The sequence below is a fragment of the Leucopleurus acutus genome (assembly GCF_964270905.1).
Source record: "Leucopleurus acutus genome assembly, chromosome: 7".
Taxonomy (NCBI): domain Eukaryota; kingdom Metazoa; phylum Chordata; class Mammalia; order Artiodactyla; family Delphinidae; genus Leucopleurus; species Leucopleurus acutus.
In genome coordinates, this window is record NC_139150.1 from 105,819,552 (window position 1) to 105,846,831 (window position 27,280).

Here is a 27,280-nt window from a genome sequence, read left to right on the forward strand (position 1 = left end):
TCACTCATTTTTCTTATTAAATGTATTCCTAGGTGTTTTATCTCTTTTGTTACTATGGTTGTATTCGTTTGCTAGGGCTACCATAACAAGGTTCCACAGACTGGGTGGCTTAAACAACAGAAATTTATTTTCTTACAGTTTTGGAGACTGGAAGTCTAAGATCAAGGTGCCAGCATAGTCCATTTCCTCTGTGGCCTTTCTTCTTGGCTTGCGGGGGGCCACTCTCTTAGTATTTCCTCACATGGTTTTTTCTGGTGGTCTTTTTCCTCATATGATCTTTTCTCACATGGTGCATCCCTGGTATCTATGTTTCCAAATTTTCTCTTCTTATAAGGACATCAATCAGATTGGTTTAGGGCTCACCCATATAACCTGATTTAACCTTAATTACCTCTTTAAAGGCTCTATCTCTAATAAATCACATTGTGAGGTACGGGAGTTAGGGTTTCAACATGTGAATTTTAGGAGGACCCATAACAGTGGCAAATGAAGACTTTTCTTTCTTTTACCTACTAACTGATATATATATATGATCGTATATATGTATATATGATTTCTGTATTTTACTTTTTACCTAGTGACCTTGCTTATGATATATAATAGTTTTTACTTTATTCTCAGCTTTTTCAGGAATAAAATTATTATTATTTATAAATAATAATAATTTTATCTCCCTCTTTGTAGTTTTTATACCCTTAATTTATTTCTTTTGTTTAATTGCAGTCTGTTAGAACTGTTGAAACAAGGTTAAGAGTGGTGGTGGTGACCTAAATGGAAAGGAAATCCAAAAAAGGGGATATGTGTATACATATGGCTGACTGACTGCTGTGCAGTAGAAACTAATACAACATTATAAAGCAACTATGCTCCAACAAAAATTTTAAAAAAGAAAAAAAAAATAAGCTCAGCAGAAAAAAACGAAAGAGTGGTGGTGGTAAATACTGTTCTTGTATTCCTGACTTTAATGCAAATATTTAGTGCCTTTGGTGTTCCCTTTAAGCATGATAGAATTATTTTGTCACCTTAAGGGCTTATTCATCATCTGTATGTATTTTATTACAGTATTTAAAAGCCAAGAATAGATTCTTAATTTTATTAAACACCTTTTTGGCATACGTGAAAATGATTATATATATTTTCCTGTTGATCCAACAATGTGTTGAATTTATAAATCAGTTTCCTAATATTGAACTGTCCTTGCATTTCTATATTTGGTCATGACTTATTCTTTGAATTTGCTGTTGAATTCTGTTTGCATACAAGTTCATAAATGAGACATATGTAGTTTTATTGTTTTATAGAGTATGTTGAGTTAGGTGCAGTGTTCTTGCTTCTGGAATCAGTTTTTAAAATATTTTTCTGTCATTTGTTTTCATTAATTTTTAAGTTTATTGAAATGGAATTGAGCAAAGTAATCTCTTAAGATTATTTTAGTTTTGTTCTCTTTGTAATTTTTTACTCATTATCATTTCTCTGTGTGTGTGTGCGTATATATGTGTGTGTGTGTATTTGCTGTTTTCGTCCCTTTGTTGTTTTGATCAGGCTAGAGAATTTTTTTTCAAATATTGAAGTTTGGGGTTTATTAATTTGTGTTTTGGTCTTGAAATTACTTAATTTCTTCTTTTATCTTCATTGCTTCCTTCCATTTCTTTTTACTTTATTGATGGATAACACAGTTAATATTCTTAGTTAACTATTAGTCTATTAATTTGACTTAGGGTTTATTGTTCTGCAGAAGTTTTAAGTTTTTAATAATCAAAACTGTCCATCTTTTCCTTTTTTAACTTCTTTATTTCATATTACTCTTTAAAAAGGGCCTTCTGCACCCCCCATTATAAAAATGTTCTTAATTCTTTTCATACTTCTATAATTTGCTTTTATCTCTCTAGATTTTATTTTTCTTTATTGTGCGAGGTGGCATCTAAATTGTTTTGTTTCCAGGTAGACTGCCAGCCATTTCAACGTCTCTTATTAAATAGTCTATCTTTTCCTCATTTATTTGAAATACTTTTATCATATACTTAACTTTCCATGTTCTGTGAAAAATCCTACTGATCTTTTTGGATTGCATCAACTTTATAGGATTAATTTGGGGGAATAATTGAATTGACATCGTTAAATCATTGAATATTTCCATATAGAAATATGGAGTATTTAATCCATTTACTTCAGTTTTTTTCTATGTCCTTTGATAGCGTTTTATTATTTTCTTTTTCTTTCTTGTTGGGTTTGTTCCTAGGTGTTTTATAGTTTTTGTTGATATTATAAATGAAATTGTTTTCATTATGTTTCTTTTCTGGTTATTGGTGGTATATAGGAAAACATTCAGTTTTTGCATATTAATCTTGTCCAACTTAGTTACTGAATCCTTTGATTGTTTCTTTTTGTTTTTTAGTTTCTCTTGGATTTTCTGGGTAGTCTTTTTGTCTCTTTGTTCCCAGTTATTATACTAGTGTGTTTTGTTTTGTTTTTTCTTTCTTTTAAGGGTATCTTATTAAATTGACTAGTCTTATTCTCTGTAGCTCCAGAGGGCAGAACTAGGACAGAAGGGCAGAATGGCTAGAGCTGTTTGAACATGGAAGAGACAACTTTGTATTTTATCATAACCACTGTACTGATTATATACATAGAACAACTAAATTGAAAGCAAATTAATTTGTTAGGTAAAGAGTAAGACTAGATGACTTCTAAGTCTAAATGATAAGTTGAAAGTATAGAGAGAATTAAGGAGTGACTTTAAGAACACCTATATAGAGGGTAGTGGGGGATGAAAGGGTAGTAGAGCAGGAGTAGGAGGTCAAGAAGAAAGGGTAATGCCTGATTAGGAGATTAAACCCGACTATGCAGTATCGTAAAAGCTGGGAAGATGAAAGTTTTGTAAAGTCTGAGATGGTCATCAATAACTGATACTATGTAGAAGTGTTTAAAAAAAAAAAAGCAAGCTAACAAGAAGCCATTGTATATGTTAATGAGAAGGTTATTTGTGATCTGCTTTAGTGATTCTTTTTAATTTTTAATTTTTTTTTAATTGAAGTATAGTTGATTTACAATGTTGTTTTAGTTTCTGCTGTACATCAAAGTGAGTCAGTTATACATATATCCAACTCTTTTTCAGTTTCTATTCCCATATAGGTCATTACAGAGTGTTGAATAGAGTTCCCTGTGCTATGCGGTAGGTTCTTTTTTTTTTTTTTTTTTTTGCCGTACGCGGGCCTCTCACTGTTGTGGCCTCTCCCGTTGCGGAGCACAGGCTCCGGACGTGCAGGCTCAGCGGCCATGGCTCACAGGCCCAGCTGCTCCACAGCATGTGAGATCTTCCCAGAGCGGGGCACAAACCCATGTCCCCTGCATCGGCAGGCAGACTCTCAACCATTGTGTCACCAGGGAAGCCCAGTAGGTTCTTATTAGTTATCTATTTTACATATAGTAGTGTGTAGATGTCAATCCCAGTCTCCCAATTTATCCTTCCCCCCCCCCCTTTCCCCCTTGGTAACCATAAGTTTCTTTTCTACATCTGTGACTCAATTTCTGTTTTGTAAATAGGTTCATTTGTACCATTTTTTTAAATTCCACATATAAACAGTATCACATTTGTCCTTCTCTGACTTGCTTCACTCAGTATGACAATCTCTAGGTCCATCCATGTCACTGCAAGTGGCTTTATTTCGCTCTTTTTTATGGCTGAGTAATATTCCATTGTATATATGTACCACAACTTCTTTATCCATTCCTCCGTCGATGGACATTTAGGTTGCTTCCATGTCCTGGGTATTGTAAATAGTGCTTCAGTGAACATTGGGGTGCATATATCCTTTTGAATTATGGTTTTCTTCAGATATATGTCCAGGAGTGAGGTTGCTGGATCATATGATAGCACTGTTTTTAGTTTTTTAAGGAATCTCCATTCTGTTGTCCATAGTGGCTGTACCAGTTTACATTCCCACCAAGAGTGTAGGAGGGTTCCCTTTTCTCCACACCCTCTCCAGCATTTATTGTTTGTAGATTTTTTGATGATGGCCATTCTAACTGGTGTGAGGTGATATTTCTTTGTAGTTTTGATTTTCATTTCTTTAATAATTAGTGATGTTGAGCATGTCTTCATGTGCCTCTTGGCCATCTGTATGTCTTCTTTGGAGAAATGTCTGTTTAGATCTTCTGCCCATTTTTTGATTGGGTTGTTCTTCTTTTTGATATTGAGCTGCATGAGCTGTTTGTATATTTTGGAGATTAATCCCTTGTTGGTGACATCTTTTGCAAATATTTTCTCCCATTCTGTGGGTTTTCTTTTCATTTTGTTGATGGTTTCCTTTGCTGTGCGAAAGCTTTTAAGTTTCATTAGGTCCCATTTGTTTATTTTTGTTTTTATTTTCATTACTCTCGGAGGTGGATCAGAAAAGATCTTGCTGCTATTTATGTCAGAGAGTATTCTGCCTGTGTTTTCCTCTAAGAGTTTTATAGTATTCAGTCTTACATTTAGGTCTCTAATCCATTTTGATTTATTTTTGTGCATGGTGTTAGAGAATGTTCTAATTTCATTCTTTTACATGTAGCTATCCAGTTTTCCCAGCACCACTTATTGAAGAGACTATCTTTTCTCCATTGTATATTCTTGCCTCCTTTGTCATAGATTAGGTGATCATGCTTTTAGTGACTCTTCCTAATTTTAGTTCTTAACTATTCTATGGTTTCTTTAATTTGTATTTTCATCTAGATTATCAGCTTGGTGGGAACACTAGTCAAACCTTACTTCTGTTTATAAGTCTCATGGGGCTTTTTGAATAACATTATTCTTAGAGTAGTAGATAATCCATAAATATTTGTTGTTTGACTTTTATGTAAATCTTAGAGGAATTACACCTTAACTGCAGGTTATGACTGTGGTTTAAGTTCCATGTTTTGAACTTACCAGTCCAACTATAATCATTTGCCAGTTAGAGATAAAATGTAATAAGAAAAAATTTTAAACAGAGTCAGCCTAAAAGGCAAAATAAACTAATTTGTAGAATAGAAATGCAAAATGATGACTAGAGATAAAAACAGGGACTACTAGAATCTAGGTCTGAAGTTGCTGGAGGTGGCTAGGGCATTCATTTTCTATGGGATATAGGGAGGTAAAAGTGTCACATGGGAGTCAGGACCAGAACTAGGTGCACTGGTTAAAAGTAGGAATTGGAAATGGGACTCTCCTGCTCCTGAAAGGAAGTTTGTATAAAAGGTACAACTGTTCTCTGAAGCTGTATATAGTATAAAAATGCTTAAAAAACTTATCTAGAGATGTAGGAGGGCCAAACTGCAATGACTCAGTACCTGAACCTGCAGTACTTGATAATATCTGGAGCGTGCAGTCACGAATATTAGACTTGGTTTTTAACTAGGGCCTCATGGGTACTGGTGAAGACAAAAAAGGAATGAAACAGGTGAGATATATGGAGGGAGTGAGGGAGAGAGAAAGACAGAGGGAGAACTCTCTCATGCAAAATCTGTAAACTAAAATTCCAAAGCACAATGAAACAGACAAGCTAAACCTAGAAAGACATCCAATAAAAACAGTCAGAAGATGGATTCACTCCCAGATGAAATAAAAGTAATAAAATTTTTTAAAGACTTATTTTTAAAATAAGTATGTTTAGGATTCTTCAAAAGATAAATAATAAAAACCACTTTAAAGGAATAAGAAATTATGATAAATTAGCAGAAATGAAATAAGAATAGACAAATATAAAAACCAATTAGCTTAGAAATGAAGTTATGGGAATTAAGTCAATAGATGGAATGAACTCTAAAGTAGACATGATTGAAGAGCGAATTAGTGAAATGGAAAATTGTTCTGAAGAGATCACCCAGAATGCAGAATGCAGAGAGACATAAAATACTCAAAATTATCTAATTATGCCATTAAGAGATATTTTAAAAATTAGGTTGAGGGACTTCAATATACATCTTACGGGAGTTCTAGAACAGGAAGCCATAAGAATGACTAAGAAGTGATAACTAAAGTGCTAATGTCTTTGAATTTTTCAGAATTGAAAACTTGAGTTCTCAGATTAAATGTACACTCTGCATACTAAGCAGGACAAATAAAAACCAATCACAATGAGAAACATTCGTTGCAACTATAAGACAGAAGGATAGAGACAAACTTAAAAGCTACCAGAGAGAAGAAATAAATCTCCAAAAGATTATCAATTACGCAAGCTTTTCAACAGCAATCATAGAAGCTAATGAATTAATGTCTTTAAAATGCTGAGAGATGATGACTTTATCCATCTAAACCACCATTCAAGATTGAGGACAAGATAAAGACATTTTTGGGCAAAGACTAAAATAATTTATCTCTGGCATACCCTATCTGTAAGAATTTCTAAAGGGCATCCTTTAGCAAGAAGAAAAGAGAACCCCAAAGATAGGAGTCGAGTGTACTTTTTGGCAAAGTTAATTAACAATAATAATAACAGAACCAGTTCTTTTTGTAAAGGTTGTTCTGAATGTCTGGAAAATAATAACGAGTATAGGTAGCTAAAGTGTGCTAGGAGCATAATCTTGTTCAAGGAGATGGAGGTGCTGAATAATTTTTTTTTGGTACTGCTCCACCTTGATTTTTATCCATAGCACAAACAAAATAGTACATTAGAGCAAACTTTAAAAAGAAATAAAAGCCTCAAAATCTCACTCTCTAACCATATTGTTTTTAGTTTTCCTTTTGTCTCATTTTGAAAACAAAATTTAAATAGTTGGATCATGGTGTATGCATACATATGTTTCCTGGATACTTCAAGTAACATTACCCTATAAGCTATTTTCCAAGTTGCTACGTAGTTTCCATATTTACGATCTTTAGCGGTTGCAAAATAATCCGTATTTACTTGTCCCCTTTGCTGTTGTTGCTCATTTAGACTGTTCTTTTTTTTTTTTGATTTTATTTTTTTTTTATACAGCAGGTTGTTATTAGTTTTCCATTTTATACATATTAGTATATGCCAATCCCAGTCTCCCAATTCATCACACCACCACCACCGCCCCGCCGCTTTACCCCCTTGGTGTCCATACATTTGTTCTCTATATCTGTGTCTATTTCTGCCCTGCAAACCGGTTCATCTGTACCATTTGTCTAGGTTCCACATATATGTGTTAATATATGATATTTGTTGTTCTTGTTCTGACTTACTTCACTCTGTATGGCAGTCTCTAGATCCATCCACGTCTCTACAAATGACGCAATTTCGGTCCTTTTAATGGCTGAGTAATATTCTGCTGTATATATGTACCACATCTTCTTTATCCATTCGTCTGTTGATGAGCATTTAAGTTGCTTCCATGACCTAGCTATTGTAAATAGTGCTGCAATGAACATTGGGGTGCATGTGTCTTTTTGAATTATGGTTTTCTCTGAGTGTATGCCCAGTAGTGGGATTGCTGGGTCATATGGTAATTCTGTTTTAGTTTTTTAAGGAACCTCCATACTTTTCTTCATAGTGGCTGTATCAATTTACCTTCCCACCAACAAACAGTGCAAGAGGGGTTCCCTTTTCTCCACACCCTCTCCAGCATTTGTTGTTTGTAGATTTTCAGATGATGCCCATTCTAACTGGTGTGAGGTGATACCTCATTGTAGTATTGATTTGCATTTCTCTAATAATTAGTGATGTTGAGCAGCTTTTCATGTGCTTCTTGGCCATCTGTATGTCTTCTTTGGAGAAATGTCTATTTAGATCTGCCCATTTTTGGATTGGGTTGTTTCTTTAATATTGAGCTGCATGAGCTGTTTATGTATTTTGGAGATTAATCCTTTGTCCATTGCTTCATTAGCAAATATTTTCTCCCATTCTGAGGGTTGTCTTTTCATCTTGTTTGTAGTTTCCTTTGCTTTGCAAAAGCTTTTAAGTTTCATTAGGTCCCATTTGTTTATTTTTATTTCCATTCCATTTTGTTTTTATTTCCATTCCATTTTGTTTTTATTTCCATTAGGAGACGGATCAAAAAAGATCTTCCTGTGATTTATGTCAAAGAGTGTTCTTCCTATGTTTTTCTCTAAGAGTTTTATAGTGTCCAGTCTTACATTTAAGTCTCTAACCCATTTTGATTTATTTTTGTGTATGGTGTTAGAGAATGTGCTAATTTCATTCTTTTACACGTAGCTGTCCAGTTTTCCCAGCACCACTTATTGAAGAAACTATCTTTTCTCCATTGTATATCCTTGCCTTCTTTGTCATAGATTAGTTGACCATAGGTGCGTGGGTTTACCTCTGGGCTTTCTATCTTGTTCCATTGATCTATGTTTCTGTTTTTGTGCCAGTACCATATTATCTTGATTACTGTAGCTTTGTAGTATAGTCTGAAGTCAGGGAGTCTGATTCCTCCAGCTCCATTTTTTTCCCTCAAGACTGCTTTGGCTATTCGGGGTCTTTGGTTTCTCCCTACACATTTTAAGATATTTTGTTCTAGTTCCGTAAAAAATGCCATTGCTAATTTGATAGGGATTGCATTGAATCTGTAGATTGCTTTGGGTAGTATAGTCATTTTCACAATGTTGATTCTTCCAATCCAAGAACATGGTATATCTCTCCATCTGTTTGTATCCTCTTTAATTTCTTTCATCAGTGTCTTATAGTTTTCTGCATACAGGTCTTTTGTCTCCCTAGGTAGGTTTATTCCTACGTATTTCATTCTTTTCGTTGCAGTGGTAAATGGGAGTGTTTCCTTAATTTCTATTTCAGATTTTTCATCGTTAGTGTATAGGAATGCAAGAGATTTCTGTGCATTAATTTTGTATCCTGCAACTTTACCAAATTCATGGTTTAGCTGTAGTAGTTTTCTGGTGGCATCTTTAGGATTCTCTATGTATAGTATTCTCTATGTATAGTATCATGTCATCTGCAAACAGTGACAGTTACTTCTTCTTTTCCAATTTGTATTCCTTTTATTTCTTTTTCTTCTCTGATTGCCCTGGCTAAGACTTCCAAAACTATGTTGAATAATAGTGGTGAAGAGTGGACATCCTTGTCTTGTTCCTGATCTTAGAGGAAATGCTTTCAGTTTTTCACCATTGACAATGATGTTTGCTGTGGGTTTGTCATATATGGCCTTTATTATGTTGAGGTAGGTTCCCTCTGTGCCCCCTTTCTGGAGAGTTTTTTATCATAAACCGGTGTTGAATTTTGTCAAAAGCTTTTTCTGCATCTGTTGAGATAATCATATGGTTTTTATTCTTCAGTTTGTTAATATGGTGTATCACATTGATTGATTTGTGTATATTGAAGAATCCTTGCATCCCTGGGGTAAATCCCACTTGATCATGGTGTATGATCCTTTTAATGTGTTGTTGGATTCTGTTTGCTAGTATTTTGTTGAGGATTTTTGCATCTATATTCATCAGTGATATTGGTCTGTAATTTTTTTTGTAGTATGTTTGTCTGGTTTTGGTATCAGGGTGATGGTGGCCTCATAGAATGAGTTTGGGAGTGTTCCTTCCCCTGCAGTTTTTTGGAAGAGTTTGAGAAGGATGGGTGTTAGCTCTTCTATAAATCTTTGATAGAATTCATCTGTGAAGCCATCTGGTCCTGGACTTTTGTTTGTTGGAAGATTTTTAATCACAGTTTCAATTTCATTACTTGTGATTGGTCTGCGCATAGTCTCTATTTCTTCCTGGTTCAGTCTTCAAAGGTTATACCTTTTTAAAACTTTGTCCATTTCTTCCAGGTTGTCCATTTTATGGGCAAAGAATTGCTTGTAGTAGTCTCTTAGGATGCTTTGTATTTCTGTGGTGTCTGTTGTAACTTCTCCTTTTTCATTTCTAATTTTATTGATTTGAGTCTTCTTCCTCTTTTTCTTGATGAGTCTGGCTAATGGTTTATCAATTTTGTTTATCTTCTCAAAGAACCAGCTTTTAGTTTTATTGATCTTTGCTATTGTTTTCTTTGTTTCTATTTCATTTATTTCTGCTCTATTCTTTATCATTTCTTTCCTTCTGCTAACTTTGGGTTTTGTTTGTTCTTCTTTCTCTAGTTCCTTTAGGTGTAAGGTTAGATTGTTTATTTGAGATTTTTCTTGTTTCTTGAGGTAGCCTTGTACTGCTATAAACTTCCCTCTTAGAACTGCTTTTGCTGCATCCCATAGGTTTTGGATCATTGTGTTTACATTGTAATTTGTCTCTAGGTATTTTTTGACTTCCTCTTTGATTTCTTCAGTGATCCCTTGGTTATTTAGTAACATATTGTTCAGCCTCCATGTTTTTGTGTTTTTTACGTTTTTTTCCCTGCAGTTGATTTCTAATCTCATAACATTGTGGTCAGGAAAGATGCTTGATATGATTTCAATTTTCTGAAATTTACTGATGCTTGATTTATGACCCAGGATGTGATCTATCCTGGAGAATGTTCCGTGTGCACTTAAGAAGAAAGTGTAATCTGCTGTTTTTGGATGGAATGTCCTATAAATATCAATTAAATCTATCTGGTCTATTGTATCATTTAAAGCTTCTGTTTCCTCATTTACTTTCATTTTGGATGATCTATCCATTGGTGTAAGTGAAGTGTTAAAGTCCCCCACTATTATTGTGTTACTGTCAATTTCCTCTTTTATAGCTGTTAACAGTTGTCTTATGTACTGAGGTGCTCCTATGTTGAGTGCATATATATTTACAGTTGCTATATCTTCTTGGATTGATCCCTTGATCATTATGTAGTGTCCTTCCTTGTCTCTTGTAACATTCTTTGTTTTAAAGTCTATTTTATCTGATATGAGTACTGCTACTCCAGCTTTCTTTTGATTTCCATTTGCATGGAATATCTTTTTCTATCCCCTCACTTTCAGTCAGTATGTGTCCCTAGGTCTGAAGTGGGTCTCTTGTAGACAGCATATATACGGGTCTTGATGCTGAATTCTCTTAGCTTTTGCTTGTCTGTAAAGCTTTTGATTTCTCCTTCGAATCTGAATGAGATCCTTGCTGGGTAGTGTAATCTTGGTTGTAGATTCTTTCCTTTCATCACTTTAAGTATATCATGCCACTCCCTTCTTGCTTGTAGAGTTTCTGCTGAGAAATCAGCTGTTAACCTTATGGGAGTTCCCTTGTATGTTATTTGTTGTTTTTCCCTTGTTGCTTTCAGTAATTTTTCTTTGTCTTCAGTTTTTATCAGTTTGATTACTGTGTGTCTCAGTGTGTTTCTCCTTGGGTTTATCCTGCCTGGTACTCTCTGTGCTTCCTGGATTTGAGTGGCTATTTCCTTTCCCATGTTAGGGAAGTTTTCGACTATAATCTCTTCAAATATTTTCTCAGGTCCTTTCTCTCTCTCTTCTCCTTCTGGGACCCCTATAATGTGAATGTTGTTGCATTTAATGTTGCCTCAGAAGTCTCTCAGGCTGTCTTCATTTCTTTTCATTCTTTTTTCTTTATTCTGTTCCACAGCAGTGAATTCCACCATTCTGTCTTCCAGGTCACTTATCCGTTCTTCTGCCTCAGTTATTCTGCTATTGATTCCTTGTAGTTTATTTTTAATTTCAGTTATTGTATTGTTCATCTCTGTTTGTTTGTTCTTTAATTCTTCGAGGTGTTTGTTCTTTAATTCTTCTAGGTCTTTGTTAAACGTTTCTTGCATCTTCTCATTCTTTGCCTCCATTCTTTTTCTGAGGTCCTGGATCATCTTCAGTATCATCATTCTGAATTCTTTTTTCTGGAAGGTTTCGTATCTGCACTTCATTTAGTTGTTTTTCTGGGGTTTTATCTTGTTCCTTCATCTGGTGCATAGCCCTCTGCCTTTTTATCTTGTCTGTCTTTCTGTGAATGTGATTTTTGTTCCACAGGCTGCAGGACTGTAGTTCTTCTTGCTTCTGCTCTCTGCCCTCTGGTGGATGAGGCTATCTAAGAGGCTTGTGCAAGTTTCCTGATGGGAGGGACTGGTGGTGGGTAGAGCTAGGTGTTGCTCTGGTGGGCAGAGCTCAGTAAAACACTAATCCTGTTGTCTCCTGATGGGTGGGGCTGGGTTCCCTCCTTGTTGGTTGTTTGGCCTGAGGTGACCCAACACTGGAACCTTCCCTGGGCTCTTTGGTGGGGCTAATGGCGGACTCTGGGAGGGCTCACGTCAAGGAGCACTTCCCAGTTCTTCTGCTGCCAGTGTCCTTGTCCTCATGGTGAGACACAGCCACCCCCTACCTCTGCAAGGGACCCTCCAACACTAGCAGTTAGGTCTGGTTCAGTCTCCCCTGGGGTCACTGCTCCTTCCCCTGGGTCCCGAAGCGCACACTACTTTGTGTGTGCCCTCCAAGAGTGGAGTCTCTGTTTCCCGCAGTCCTGTTGAAGTCCTACAGTCAAATCCAGCTAGCCTTCAAAGTCTGATTCTTTAGGAATTCCTCCTCTAGTTGCTGGACCCCCAGGTTGGGAAGCCTGATGTGGGTCTCAGAACCTTCACTCCAGTGGATGGACTTCTGTGGTATAAGTGTTGTCCAGTTTGTGAGTCACACACCCAGCAGTTATGGGATTTGATTTTATTTTGATTGTGCCCCTCCTACCGTCTCATTGTGGCTTCTCCTTTGTCTTTGGATGTGGGGTATGTTTTTTGGTGATTTCCAGTTTCTTCCTGTTGATGATTGTTCAGCAGTTAGTTGTGATTCCAGTGCTCTCACAAGAGGGAGTGAGTGTACGTCCTTCTACTCTGCCATCTTGAAACAGTCTCTAGCAGTGCTGAATAATTTTCAATGTATTTTTTTTCTCATAATACGAAGTATAAGTATATATTGTAAATGTATGTGAGTATTTATTGTGCACTTAACTATGTGCCAGACACTGGTCTAGGCTCTGGGGATAAAACCATTGGGGAAAAAAACTCCTCATGGAGTTTATACTTTAGAAGGAGTAAACTATATATTGTTTAAAAGCAGCAGTATAACCCAAACAGACTTGAAAGAAATACATTGGCAAATAGGAAAAGATACACCTTGAAGATGTGCTGGTATGATGAAATAAAAAGCTGATGTGGCAATATTAATGTCACATAAGATACTGTTAAAGGTGAAGAGCACTAAAAAAGTAAATTGGGCAGCTAGAACATTTATATAACATGTAACATAGGCTTAAAAGTGAAAAATGACAGGATTAGAAGGAAAACTGATGAGCCCACAGTTTAGCATACCTCTATTAAAATGGATAGGTAAACAGAAAATTAGTCAGGAAAACATGTGTACCTCGTTTTATTGCACTTCGCTTTATTGTGCTTTGCAGATAATGCATTTTTTACAAATTGAAGGTTTGTGGCAACCCTGTGTTGAGCAAGTTTGTTGGTACCATTTTTCCAACAGCATTTGCTCACTTCCTGTCTCTGTGTCACATTTTGGTAATTCTCACATTATAGACATACCTCAGAGATATTGCAGGTTTGGTTCCGGATCACTGCAATAAAGCAAATATCACAATAAAGCAAGTCACACAAATTTTTTGGTTTCCATGTGCATATAAAAGGCTCTCCTTGGACCTCCCTATTAGCTTAGACACAACAATATTGAAATCAGGCCAACTAACCTTAACAATGGTCTGTAAGGGTTCAAGTGAAAGGGAGAGTTGCACATCTCTCACTTGAAATGAAAAGCTAGAAATGATTAAGCCTAGTGAGGAAGGCATGTTGAAAGTCGAAACAGGCAAAAAGTTAGGCCTCTTGAACCAAACAGTTAGCCAAGTTGTGAACACAAAGGGAAAGTTCTCGAAGGAAATTAAAAGTGCTATTCCAGTGAACACACTAATGATAAGAAAGTGGGAAAGCCTTATTGCCAATATAGAGAAAGTTTTAGTGGTCTGGATAGAAGAACAAACCAGCCACAACATTCCCTTAAACCAAAGCCTAATCCAGAGCAAGGCCCTAACTCTCTTCAATTCTATGAAGGCCGAGAGATGAGGAAGCTGCAGAAGAAAAGTTTGAAGCTAGCAGACGTTGATTCATGAGATTTAAGGAAAGAGGCCATCTCTATAACATAAAAGTGCAAGGTGAAGCAGCAAGTGCTGATGCAGAAGCTGCAGCAAGTTATCCAAAAGATCTAGCTAAGAAAATTAATGAAGGTGGCTGGCTGCACTGAACAACAGATTTTCAATGTAGAGGAAAGTCTTATATTGGAAGAGGATGCTGCCAGGACTTTCATAGCTAGAGGGGAGAAGTCAGTGCCTGCCGTGAGAGCTTCAAAGGACAGGGTGACTCTTGTTAAGGGCTAATGTAGCTGGTGAGTTTTAAGTTGAAGCTAATGTTCATTTACCATTTTGAATTATGCTAAATCTACTCTGCCTGTGCTCTCTAAATGGAAAAACAAAGTTTGGATGACAGCACAACTGTTTACAACATGGTTTACTGAAGCCCACTGTTGAGATCTACTGCTCAGAAAAGAAAAGATTCCTTTGAAAATGTTACTGCTTGTTGACAATGCATCTGGTCACCCAAGCACTCTGATGGAGATGTACAACATTAATGTTATTTTCATGCCTGCCTACCCAACATCCACTCTGCAGCCCACAGATCAAGGAGTAATTTCAATTTTCAAGTCTTTATTATTTAAGAAATACACTTTTTTTTTTTTTTGTCCACGTGCTGCTCAGCTTGTGGGATCTTAGTTCCCCTACCAGGGATTGAACCTGGGCCACTGCAGTGAAAGCGCCAAGTTCTAGCCACTGGACCACCAGGGAATTCCCGTAAGAAATTACACTGAGGCTATAGCTGCCATAGATAGTGATTCCTCTGATGGACCTGGGCAAAGTCAATTGAAAACCTTCTGGAAAGGATTCACCATTCTGGATGCCATTAAGAACATTCATGATTCATGGGAAGAGGTCAAAATATCAACATTAACAGGAGTCTGAAAGAAGTTGATTCCAGCCCTCATGGATGACTTGGAGGGCTTTAAGACTTCAGTGGAGGAAGTAATTGCAGATATAGTGGAAGTAGCAAGAGAACTAGAATTATAAGTGCAGCCTTAAAGATGTGACTAAATTGCTACAATCTCATGATAAAACTTTAATGGATGAGGAGTTGCTTTTTATGGGTGAGCATGAACAAACTGACTTCTCAAGGTGGAATCTGCTTCTGGTGAAGATGCTGTGAAGATCTTGTTGAAATGACAACAGAGGATTTGGAATATTATATAAACTTAGTTGATTAAGGAGTGGCAGGGTTTGACTCCGGTTTTGAAAGAAGTTCTACTTTGGGTAAAATGCTTTCAAACAGCATTGCCTGCTACAGAGAAATTGTTCATGAAAGGAAGAGGCAATGGATGAGGCACACTTCACTGTGGTCTTATTTTAAGAAATTGTCACGGCCACCCAGCCTTCAGCAGCCACCACCCTGATCAGTCAGCAGCCTTCAACATTGAGGCGAGACTCTCCACGCAAAAGGAGTACGACTCATTGAAGGCTCAATGATGGTTGCCATTTTTTAGCAACAAAGTATTTTTTAATTAAGGTATGAACATTGTTATTTAGACACTTATGAGTAAATATTGCATACTTATTCAACTACATTATAGTGTAAACATAACTTTTATATGCACTGGGAAACAGAATTATCACCATGACTCACATTATTGTGGTATTTGCTTCATTGTGGTGGTCTGGAACTAGACTTAAAATATCTCTGAGGATGCCTGTATAGAAGATTTGAACAACACAACTAATAAAGTTGATCTAATACATATAGAAAATTTTGTACCCAACAAATAGAGAGTAAGTGTTATTTTTGAGTACATGAGGAATACTTTAAAATGGACTGTGTCCTAAATCACAAAAGAAGTCCCCAAAATTTAAGGTAACCAGAATCAAATAGACCACATTCTATGACCACAGTAACTAAACTTGAAATCAACAATAAAGAGAACTTTTAAAAAAACTCATCTGAATAGAAACTAAAAAACTCACTTATAGGTTAAAGAGGAAGCTTGAAAACAGCCAGCAAAGTAAACGTGAAAGTAGGTAGGAGGAAGAGCATATTAAATATAAAAACAGAAATTAATAAAATGGGGGGGAAAGATTAACACTTTCCTAATTGTGTATTGTGATGACCAATGATAAGATGAGTGAAATTGGCCAAGAAGAATATAGGTATTATTTGAGCCTCTATTCCTATTCATGGTATATTTTCTATATTAGTAATCTTTTTCTTTAGAAGGTATCCAATATGAGCTAATATGTTCAAAATATAGAACATAAATTTGTTGTCAAATTTTCAGTAGTGTGTCTTTTCCATATAACAAGAAAATTAACTATAGAACTGTGTAAGTGAAAATATCAAACTTATAGAATTATTTTACTATTTATTTTATTTAAAAGATTTTATAATGGCCTTTAATAGAAAATTCTATATATATGTGTAAGATATTTTTCTTTCCCTTCTTGTAGGTTACTCAAATGAGTCGTCCAGACCTGATTGTCTTTCTGATGAAATACCTGATGGCTCTCATAGTTGGTATTCCTTCCATTTTTTGGGTTGGAAGCAAAAAGACATGCTTTGAATGGGCCAGTTTTTTTCATGGTCGTAGGAAAAAAGAGTAAGTTGAAGTAAATTATCATGGTGTTCACAAACTTCACATTTACGCAATATTTTTGTGTTTCCTGTGTTAAAATAATTTGGATTGGAGGAAGTATTCCAAAAAGATTGTAACCTCAGCTTCCACCAGTTATGATTAAACCTTAAATCACAGTTAAAAGCTTATTCAGAAAAAATAGCCAAGTAGAACCAGGCTTAAGGCCTGTTCCTTACTAATTCAGAATATTTGAGGGAAGACCAATTTTTATTTTAAAAAATCCAAATCATAATCTTCTTAAAATTAAAAACAAATTAATGATTTTATATATATTCTTATTTGATCTTCTTGACACTTCTCTGAGGACTGGTGTGTATTATCATCTCAGTGTTACAGATGAGAAAACTGAGGCACAGAGAGGTTAAGTGCCTTGGCTGAAGTCACATAGGTATTAGATTAGACTTCCATTTCCAACTGTCCATCATTCTTCCAGGTTGTACCATAAATTATTTAAAGAGACAGCATGTTATTCCATTCTCATGTGGTACACGTTAAAGCTAAAATAGTAAAATGATATTAGTAGATAAAATGGAATATGTTAAAGAAATTATTTTAATTCATAGTTGGCCACGTTGCATATTAGACTGTCACGGTAAAATATAAGATTTGCCAAAGCAGTCTTCTCAGGGCATATTTGAGGAATCTTGAATTTTTTGACCCCATAATTAATGAAACAAAACAAAACAAAATAAGACCCTGCAGTATTCACAAAGAAACAAATGACTTCAAAGTGTTTACTAAGTATAAGTCTTATATGTATACTGTATTTGAATTATCACAAATTCTAAGTTAGTGGAGTCTATATTCTTATGATTTTACTTAACCTAAGTTCCATGGAAAATGGATTTGGTGGGATAGTCTATAAAACTCTTAAGATTATATTTAAAATGTTATTGTGTCTTATATGGGTTAATGTACTTTTTTTATACAACTTAAAGTACTGCATTAGCAGGATCTGTATTCTCTAAAATACCAGTAATTAGCAGCTTCTGTTACATCGATTAGATTGAGATTTTTTAAAATCACAGTTTTAAAGTGTACATTTCTTATTACCATATCTGAGACTACTGCTAGTAATATCAGATAATGCATTTCCCCTTTAAATACAGTTTCATAGGGCAGAGAAGGAAAGAAGGGGAAAGATGAATTCAACAACAAAAATGTATTTCCTAAGAATTCATCCTTTGAGAAAGTCTTTAATGAATGTTTACTGTGTGCTTTGAACTATATTGGGATGCCAAGGATTCAGTAGCATACAAAACAGGCCAAGTCCTTGCTTTTTGTGGAACATCCTTCCTTGGGGGATTTATCTGTATATTTTTTGAAATTTTTAAATATGTTTTAATCACAGTAAAACATAATTCTGAGGGTTTGAATTAAACATTCCTGGTCATCTCTGGACCATACACAAACAATTCTGTAATACAACAATTCTGTTGTACTAGAAACTCCAGATGGAGCTAACCTCAAGCTACCCTTTTGAGGAATCTTTCCAGTTATTTGGGGGATCCTGGTTGGGTCAGAATCCTTTTGAAACTGGTTAGAACTCCCAAGAACCCTTCTATTTGGTTTTCTGGAACCATGGACCACCCCCACAACCCAACAAAGTCATTGTGCTCTGGGCTAGAGTACCGCTCCTCAAGAGTGTGAGCACCCTACAGCCATTTCTAGCATTTGTCTGGTTGAGCCTTTGAGAAATGACTATGGAGTAATCATAATAATGGTTATCAATTAATTGAGCACACTTAATACTCCAAGCACTGTCCTAAGCACTTTACATATTATTAAATCATTTAATCCTCTAAACAACCTTGTGAGGGAGATCGTCATTTTACAGATAAGAAACTGAGGCATAGAACCAAGGTTTAATAGCTAGTGAATGGTAGAATTGAGATTCACACCCAAGCAGTCTGACTCTAGCCTTCTCTTAACCCCTCTGTTATACTGTGTGTCAAAAGACTGGCTTCTAAAATTATGCAAATCAAATTAGTGTTCTTCCTCTGAATGAAGCCACATTTAAGACTGTGCTTATGCTAATATTTCTGACACTGATTGAAATATTTTTAGAAATCTTCTTTTGGAATTATCTGGGTCACGGCACTTAATTTCTCTGGACCTCTGTTTTCTTATTTGTAAAATGAGGGGACAGACCTTCACCATTTGAAGGTGGATTAAATTTTTGGAATGACCAGAAGTCAGTTTGAACCAATTTTTAAAAATAAGTTTAGAAAACAAATTCAGCAATCCAGAGTGACTTGGGATGTATGTATATATGAATAGGGCCATTGATAACACAAGAACAAATGTTATTTTAACTATCTTTGAGTTGTACTTTATTCTATTTAGTTTTTGACATTTTGTTTTTATCATATACATAAACATTATGTTTTATCATTACTTTATGATTGTCTTTGAAGCCATTTAAACTTAAGTTTGATCCCCAACTGCTGTTTTTTGTTTTTTTAAACATCTTTATTAGAGTATAATTGCTTTACAGTGGTATGTCAAAGTTTCTGCTTTATAACAAAGTGAATCAGTTATACATATACATATGTCCCCATATCTCTTCCCTCTTGCATCTCCCTCCCTCACACCCCCAACTGCTGTTTTGTTGTATGACTTTTGGAAAGTCCTTTAATCCCTTAGAACCTCAGTTTCTTCATCTATAAAATGGGGATCACAATATTTATTCTTAATGGATATCTAATATCTTTTTAGGACTTAATCTCTATAATAAAAACATTATTAAGAAATATTAAAGGAGAGTATATGTAAAATACCTGGCACAATTCAGGTACTCAACAAATATTAGTCTTTCAGCCCTTCTACCCCAGCACTAAAACAACAATGGCAATAACAACAATGATCTTTTTCTAATTCGAAAACTTAGAATATATGCACCCTCTCAATTTATGATCCAATCTTTACATGTTGGAGAGGTTTTTTTTAATGAAATTGTCTAATTTTAACTTTATGTATGATTCTCATAGTCATTATTTACACAAACTGATACACTGACCTTTGCAACCATTTAATTGGCTCTTTTATTAATTACCACTTTGTTCATCATCATGAACATCTGTCTGCTTTTAACCCTTTCATAGCAGTTAAAAACTTTTGCTCTGGGGCTTCCCTGGTGGCGCAGTGGTTGAGAGTCCACCTGCCGATGCAGGGGACGCGGGTTCGTGCCCCGGTCCGGGAAGATCCCACATGCCATGGAGCAGCTGGGCCCGTGAGCCATGGCCACTGAGCCTGCGCGTCCGGAGCCTGTGCTCCGCAACGGGAGAGGCCACAACAGTGAGAGGCCCGCGTACCACAAAAAAAAAAAAAAAAAGACTTTTGCTTTCATCCCCTTAATTCTTTTTTCCTAAGCCTTTAATGGTTCTGGGACTTAATTGTATGTTTGCTTAAATTAATTTTTCATATGTTTTGTTCTAGTTATGATCATTCATGTTTATTCCAGCACTAGACAAATGTTCTGTCATAAAGTCAACTTGTTACCTTAAAACAACTGCTCTTACAAATTAAAAAATGTGTCTATGCCATGATGAGGCCTCTACTACTTCCATAAACCATGCAAGAAAATAGTATTTCTACTTTATAGTAGTACCTTTGTAATATTTCAGTGTCCTTGAGAATGATAAATTTCTTTAGCTGAAAGGGACTTTTGAGAAATGATGAAATTGTGTACCTTCATTTTATAGATGAGGAAAATTAAGAAAAGGGGATAGTGAGTTGCCTAAGATTATATATTTATTGACAGAATTGGAACTAAAATCCTGATTTCCTTATTCTAATACGAACCTCTTTCTATCCTACCACTTTTGGGAACAGATTGACACAGATTTGTGTCATATTCTCTCTTCGGTCAACAGTGTTACCTTATATCTGTCCTAAAGACATTATTTGGGAAGGAATTAATTTCAAGAATAACATCAGTTTGTCAAAAAAGTAGAGATGTTAGTCTGTATCTTAAACTTAGTATTTTGTTGTCTAGGATAGTGAATGAGAGCCGACAGGTACTCCAGGAACCTGATTTCGCTCAGTCCCTCCTGAGGGATCCAAATACTCCTATTATAAGAAAATCAAGAGGAACTTCCACTCAAGGAACATCCACACATGCTTCTTCAACTCAGCTGGCCATGGTGGATGATCAGAGAAGCAAAGCAGGGAGTGTCCACAGCAAAGTGAGCAGCTACCATGGCAGCCTCCACAGATCCCGTGATGGCAGGTGAGTTTTATTGGTAGATTAATTTACTTCGTGTGCTGAATTAGAGTCACATGGCGAGTAGCCAATGTGACTACTACTATTGGAAGAGTAGCCAATTCTGAAAAAGAAGTTGATCATTATTAACGTTTTTGAACTTTCCTAGGTACAGTTGTCCCAGATTATGGTCCTTAATGCCAGTCAGAGGAGTTTAGAGTTTGACTCGATGCAGCAAGCAATATGGAGTCATTGACAGGTATTACTGATCAGGGAGAAGGCAGGGTAAAAGTGGTTATTTTAGTAAGATTAATTTGGCAGACAGTTATGGAATACCTACCATGTCAGGCATTGTGCTAGGCTCTGGGAATACAAAGATGATTTAGGCATGATCTTTGTTCTTAATAAGCTCAAGAAAGATAGTGTAGTCATTATTCGTGTTGTGGTTAAAAGCATGGAGTCTGGAATGATAAGCCTCAGTTTCCTCATCTGTAAAATGGAAATAGTAATAATATTTGCCCCTTTAGCAATGTTGTAAACAATAAATGAGGTAATGTACCTAATTGTTTGGAACAGTGCCCATCTCAGTAAGTGCCTGATATCAACTTTTATTATCATTATTATAAGTTAATAATTAAAGTAAAATGCAAATGTAAAGGTATAGTCCAGAGGTTGGCAAACTTCTTCTATAAAGAGCCACATAATAAGTAACTTTAGTCTTTGTGGGTCATATGGTCTTTGTTGACAACTATTCATTTCTGCTGTTGTAGCATGAAAGCAGCCATGGACAATATGTAGTCAAAATGGGAATGGCTGTGTTCCAGTAAAACTATTTACAAAAATAGCAAGGGGCCTCATTTGACTGGCAGACCATAGTTGGCCAACCCCCGTTTAGTAGCTTGGACGAGAGGGTGGTTAATTGTGGTGGGGAAGGGGATGGGAAAAAGCTTCACAGAGAATGTTTGAGAGTGGGCTGGATGTGCTTTCCTGTTAACTTTGATGGTGGAGACACTAGAATTAGAAACTTCTTAGGAGCTTTGCATTAATTCAGCCGAGAGATGATGAAGGCTTATGGAAGAGCAGTGGCAGTGGCAAGAGAGGAAGAGCTGATCTGAAGGATATTTGAAAAGAAGAAATGAAGTGATAGGAGTTGGAGATGGATTAAAGCAATTGGAGAGAAGGAATGTGCCAAAGATTTTTTTTTTTATATTTCTAGTTTAGGAAACTGAAAGAATGAAAATTATAATGCCTGAAATTCTTTGTTCACTTTGAAACATCTGTTTCTACAGCTGTCCTGTATCCTTCCAGTCTCATTCCAGCCTTTCTCTCAGTGTTCCCTGTCCTCCTAGTATAGGATATGATTCCTATACTTACTGTCTTTTTAGTCCTTCTGGTTTGTCCTCTCAACTTGCTTTCTTTCGCCTTCTAACTTGGTCAGCTACCCTATGTTTTAAAAAGTAGCAGCCTTTCTTTGACTATCATATATTTTCTATCTTTTATCCATTTCTTTTTCTTTTCCTTGCCAGGTTTTTGAAATGAATATTTTGAATATTTCCATTCTACCAATTGCATCCTTCATTCCTTGTATTTCTAGTCTTTTTCACCTTCTTACCCACTTCTAACATCACCAATGACCTGTTTTTTAATCACATTCAAAGATCTTCTCTTTCCTACCTTTTCCTTCCATTCAGCACTCCTAAATAAAAAGCATTCTTCTAAGTGCTAGGGACACAGAGATGGAAGACAGAAGAGTAAACAGTCGGTAGTAGTATACTTTAATGGGTATGATAAAATCATGTACAAAGTGCTTTGGGATTCCAGAGAAGAAAACCATTTAAGTCACCATGGAAAGTCTTGTTCACAAACAGGATAGCACTTTAATTTGAATAGGATTCAGAGGAGGCAGTTGGAAATTTCAGACAAGGAAACAGCATATGAGGAGGGAAGGAGGACAAACGGGCAGTTAAGTACCAGGGCAACTGTAGGAGATGAAACATGCTGGGAAGTTTGGGGTTTTTTCCCTTACAGCAATGAGAAACTATTAGAAGACTTTGAGCATTGGGGTGATAAAATCAGATTTGTATTTTAGGAAGATCACTTTGACAACAGCATAGGAGAGGAGATTGTAAGTAAGCCCAGTTGGGAAGTTTCTAGAGTAATTTAGAGGTCTTAACTTAAGACACTCATAAAGAGGGAGGAAATCAAAGAATCTTTCAGAGTACGTTTTGTCAACACCACCCTCCATGAACTGACTCTCAGCATTATTTGATGTTTGACATTATTAGCCTTATCCTTTTCAATAAGGAATGAACAGTTAGAATACAGCTCTTATGCATGTGGCATTCTGTGTATAAAGAGATATATAGAAGAAAGCTAAAGTATAATTTCTGCACTCTAGAAGAATATAACCTTATGAGAAAGATAGGACATATACATAAAACCAACTAAAAAATAGTGCAAGCCAGCATATAATTAAAACAGTGAGTATTAGAGATGATCAATGTTATAGAACTTCAGAAAAGGGGAAGATCAGATTGGCCCATGAAAATATCTCAGAGGAGATAAGTAGGGTGAGTGAATGGTAACACAAGATAAGTTCATATTGAGTAGAGAATTTCTGAAGGCAATTAAATATAGGAGGATTTCAGCATCAGTAATCTGAATGGAATGGGAGTTTAGATAAGAAAGTTTATAATCTTTAATATAAGGCAGTTGGTAATTAAAATTGTGAGATAAAAAGAAAAAAAAAATTGTGAGATAGAATTCCTTGAATCTTAATAAAAAAAAGAACAGACCAAGAACAAGACCTTGGTAAATACAGTAATGATAATACAATAAGAGGGACTTCCCTGGTGGCACAGTGGTTAAGAATCTGCCTGCCAATGCAGGGGACACGGGTTCGAGCCCTGGTCCTGGAAGATCCCACATGCCGCAGAGCAGCTAAGCCCACGCACCACAACTACTGAGCCTGCGCTCTAGAGCCCGCGAGCCACAACTACTGAGCTTGCACGCCTAGAGCCTGTGCTCCGCAACAAGAGAAGCCACTGCAATGAGAAGCCCACGCACCGTAACGAAGAGTAGCCCCCACTCACCACAACTAGAGAAAGCCCACGTGCAGCAACAAAGACCAAACACAGCCAAAATTTTTAAAAATTAAGTGCCTTTAAAAAAAAGTAATAATAATACAATAAGAATAGCCTAGCATGTGATTCAGAGAAAGTGCTTATAGACATATGAAGGAATCTGTGAAAGTATAGTGTCATGGAAACTAGGGGATATACTATGACCTCCTGTAATGGCCTTTCTTATCTCTGATTAATTAAAATCATACTCATCCTTTAAGGCCTGCTTGATTCCCATATCCATGGCAGTTAATTAATTGCTTTTTAATCATCCTTTTGGTGTGACCTGTTTTCAATACAGTTCTTTTTCCTTGGCTAAGTTTGCAGTTTCTGGAGGATGTGAACTTGGTGACAGACATTTGTATATTCCCCTACAGTATCTAGCCCGGTGCATATTAGGAGACAAATAAATCTATCAAACAACTTTAGAAATAATGTGGGCATGCCATCTCATGGCGATTTCTTTCTGCATCAGTTTTTAAGTTTACACGTGAACACTATATTTGGCCATGGTTTTCTCATCATTTCATGGTATCTTGGCTGTGAGATCACACGTATATACACATTCCTGCTTCTCAGTACTCACTCTAGTCCAGACTCCTTGATGGATAATTACTGATCTCAGTGCTACGTAAAATAAAATAAGACTTGGGTAAATATACCTTCACATGTATGTCAACTTCAAAGAATTAGTAATTGGTAGTTAGATGAGAGGATGTAAAAAAGGAAGTGGGGGCTTCCCTGGTGGCGCAGTGCTTGAGAGTCCGCCTGCCGATGGCACGGGACACGAGTTCGTGCCCCGGTCTGGGAAGATCCCACATGCCGCAGAGCGGCTGGGCCCGTGAGCCATGGCCGCTGAGCCTGCGCGTCCGGAGCCTGTGCTCCACAACGGGAGAGGCCACAACAGTGAGAGGCCCGCGTACCGCAAAAAAACAACAACAACAAAAAAAAGGAAGTAGATGAGTAGGTAGATGGAGGTTTGAGAAAGAGTGGTTAGTTTGGTAAATAGGTGACATTTTACTATGTAGTTGAGTCCTAATAATCCATGGGCAGGTGGTTCATATTCTAGAATTTTGTGGATAGCCATATATTTCACTTAAATAATTAGACAGGGCTTCCCTAGTGGTGCAGTGGTTGAGAGTCCGCCTGCCAATGCGGGGGACAGGGGTTCGTGCCCCGGTCCGGGAGGATCCCACGTGCCGCGGAGCAGCTGGGCCCGTGAGCTGAGCCTGCGCGTCCGGAGCCTGTGCTCCGCAACGGGAGAGGCCACAACAGTGAGAGGCCCGCAGACCACACACACTAAATAAATAAATAAATAAAAAGTTTACAAAATAATAATAATAATTAGACATAAGAACTCAATTTTTTCTATGAAAAAAAGTATTCTTTTAGTCTTATTCATTAAATTAAACTCAAAGACAGATTTCATTTTAGAAAATACTCAATTCATATTTTTAATTACCTTGATATCATTCCTAGAACACTGCATCATATTTTGCTCTTTTTCATTTGCCATATTTGTTTGAAATAGATACTTATGAAGTCATTGAGGGGTGAAAGGTCTTCATATTGGCTGGCAAATCATATTTGGAGAAATCTTTCACTCAGTTTAGGGCAATGATTATTATGTAACATAATTATTAACTAGAATAACAGGCTTATTATGAAATATTTTCATTTGCAAACATTGTAATTATTTTACCAAAACTTGCAAACCAAAGGTAAAACCTTTGTATTCTGAATGTGAATTCTTTTAATAAATAAGAATTAAATGCTCTTTTATAAACCATTCCGTTAACATGAGGAATTTAAAAAATATTTTAAATGTAGCTTTTTATTCTTAAATGTTCTTTTTTGCTTTATGCAAACTGGGAAAAAAAGACATGCTTTCTTTTATAATTTTAAAGGACTTAATTTTAAAACTCTGTGATCTAATGAAAACATTATTTGACAAGCACTGCTATAATACTAGATCAGCTCAGTGGTATATGAATCAATCTTTAAAATCTTTAAATTTTACAAATGATTCATATTGAGTCATGAAATTTGTTATAATCATTAAATGAGGGAAATGCTAAATGCTTTTTGACAGCCAATAGGTCTTCAGCTGCTTGTGATTAGTTGTTTTGATGACTATTTGAAAAAGGAATGGCCTGCTACCTTTTTATTTTTAGAAATACTACTTAAAATTTAATGTATTAATTAAAGTTATAAATTATTTTCAGTTGTTTTCTTTGATCTTTGTTATTCTAAATTAAATATTTTTTTACAAAAAGTGTATAGTATGTTTGAGTGTGAGTTTTCTTACCTCTGATGGGGGCTCAGTGAGTCAGAATTGCAACAAAAGAAAATTTAACAGCTCCCACTGCTGCCTTTCAAGATAAGTAGAATGACGGAGAAGACAATCTGCAATAAGCCAAGTAACCCAGTTGACATACTCAAAAGCTGTGTCTTGGGCTAGGGATAAAGGAGAGAATTTGCTTTTGCAGGAATATGGGTTACAAAGTCTTAGGAGTTTGCTACTTCTGTATTTAAGTTGATGTAGCTTTTACAAAATAGCATCCTCACAGTCTGAAGCCCTAATGAAAAGTAATTAAGACCATTTACAGGTAGTTAATTCAGCTGTTAACTGGGCTCTCTGGAAAGAAGCTGTCGGCACCTAGCGTCATCATTGCTTGCCAATTCCCTCACTTTTTTTTTTTTTTTTTTTAGGGTCACGGTAATTTCTCCTCTAATTTCATTTGCTCGCTATTCCAATGCTACTCTTTTAGTAAAATTGGAGTTTACTGTCCTACTGATTATAACCATTCTTCTAAACTCCCTGGGACAATGTCATATTTCTTCTGTTGCTGTTCTTCCTCTCCTGGAACCCACCTCATAACCCAAAACTTATTTGAATGAGAAAAGTATCCTTACTTAGTTAGCATAGCTCCAGATCAGTCAGCTCTTCTTAACTTCAGCTTCTGTCCTTTTGCAAAGCATACCTTAATTCTGAGCCTAATCAGTAGATTTTCTCTCCTTTCTGTTTGGCCACTTGAATAATTCAAGAGTGTAAATCATCAAAAGTTGGTTGTTACTTTTTCACTTGCTAGTTTCCTAATTATTTCACTTGATGAGGTATTTTCATGAAAATTTTTAGTGTTATTTTCTAGTGTGTTCTGTTACCTACTTCAAAACAAACTCTCCTATATTAGGTACACTCCCTGCAGTTACAGAGGAATGGAGGAGAGACTACCTCATGGCAGCATGTCACGACTCACGGATCACTCCAGGCACAGTAGTTCTCATCGGCTCAATGAACAGTCACGACATAGCAGCATCAGAGATCTCAGTAATAATCCTCTGACTCACATCACACATGGCACCAGCATGAATCGGGTTATTGAAGAAGATGGAACCAGTGCTTAAATTG

General features: G+C 36.2%; 1 protein-coding gene across 2 annotated transcripts in view; it reads left to right on the forward strand.

Moving 5' to 3' along the window:
- Positions 1-27,276, forward strand: part of FZD3 (frizzled class receptor 3) — a gene marked incomplete at its 3' end in the record, with an annotated part of 92,620 nt that extends 65,344 nt beyond the window's left edge. For both annotated transcript variants that reach the window (XM_082842218.1, XM_082842219.1), the window contains 3 exons: positions 16,358-16,506; positions 20,540-20,773; positions 27,063-27,276. In XM_082842218.1, the coding sequence (XP_082698344.1) occupies positions 16,358-16,506; positions 20,540-20,773; positions 27,063-27,276 (597 nt within the window). The remainder of the gene's footprint in view (positions 1-16,357; positions 16,507-20,539; positions 20,774-27,062) is intronic.
- Positions 27,277-27,280: the final 4 nt, after the last annotated feature.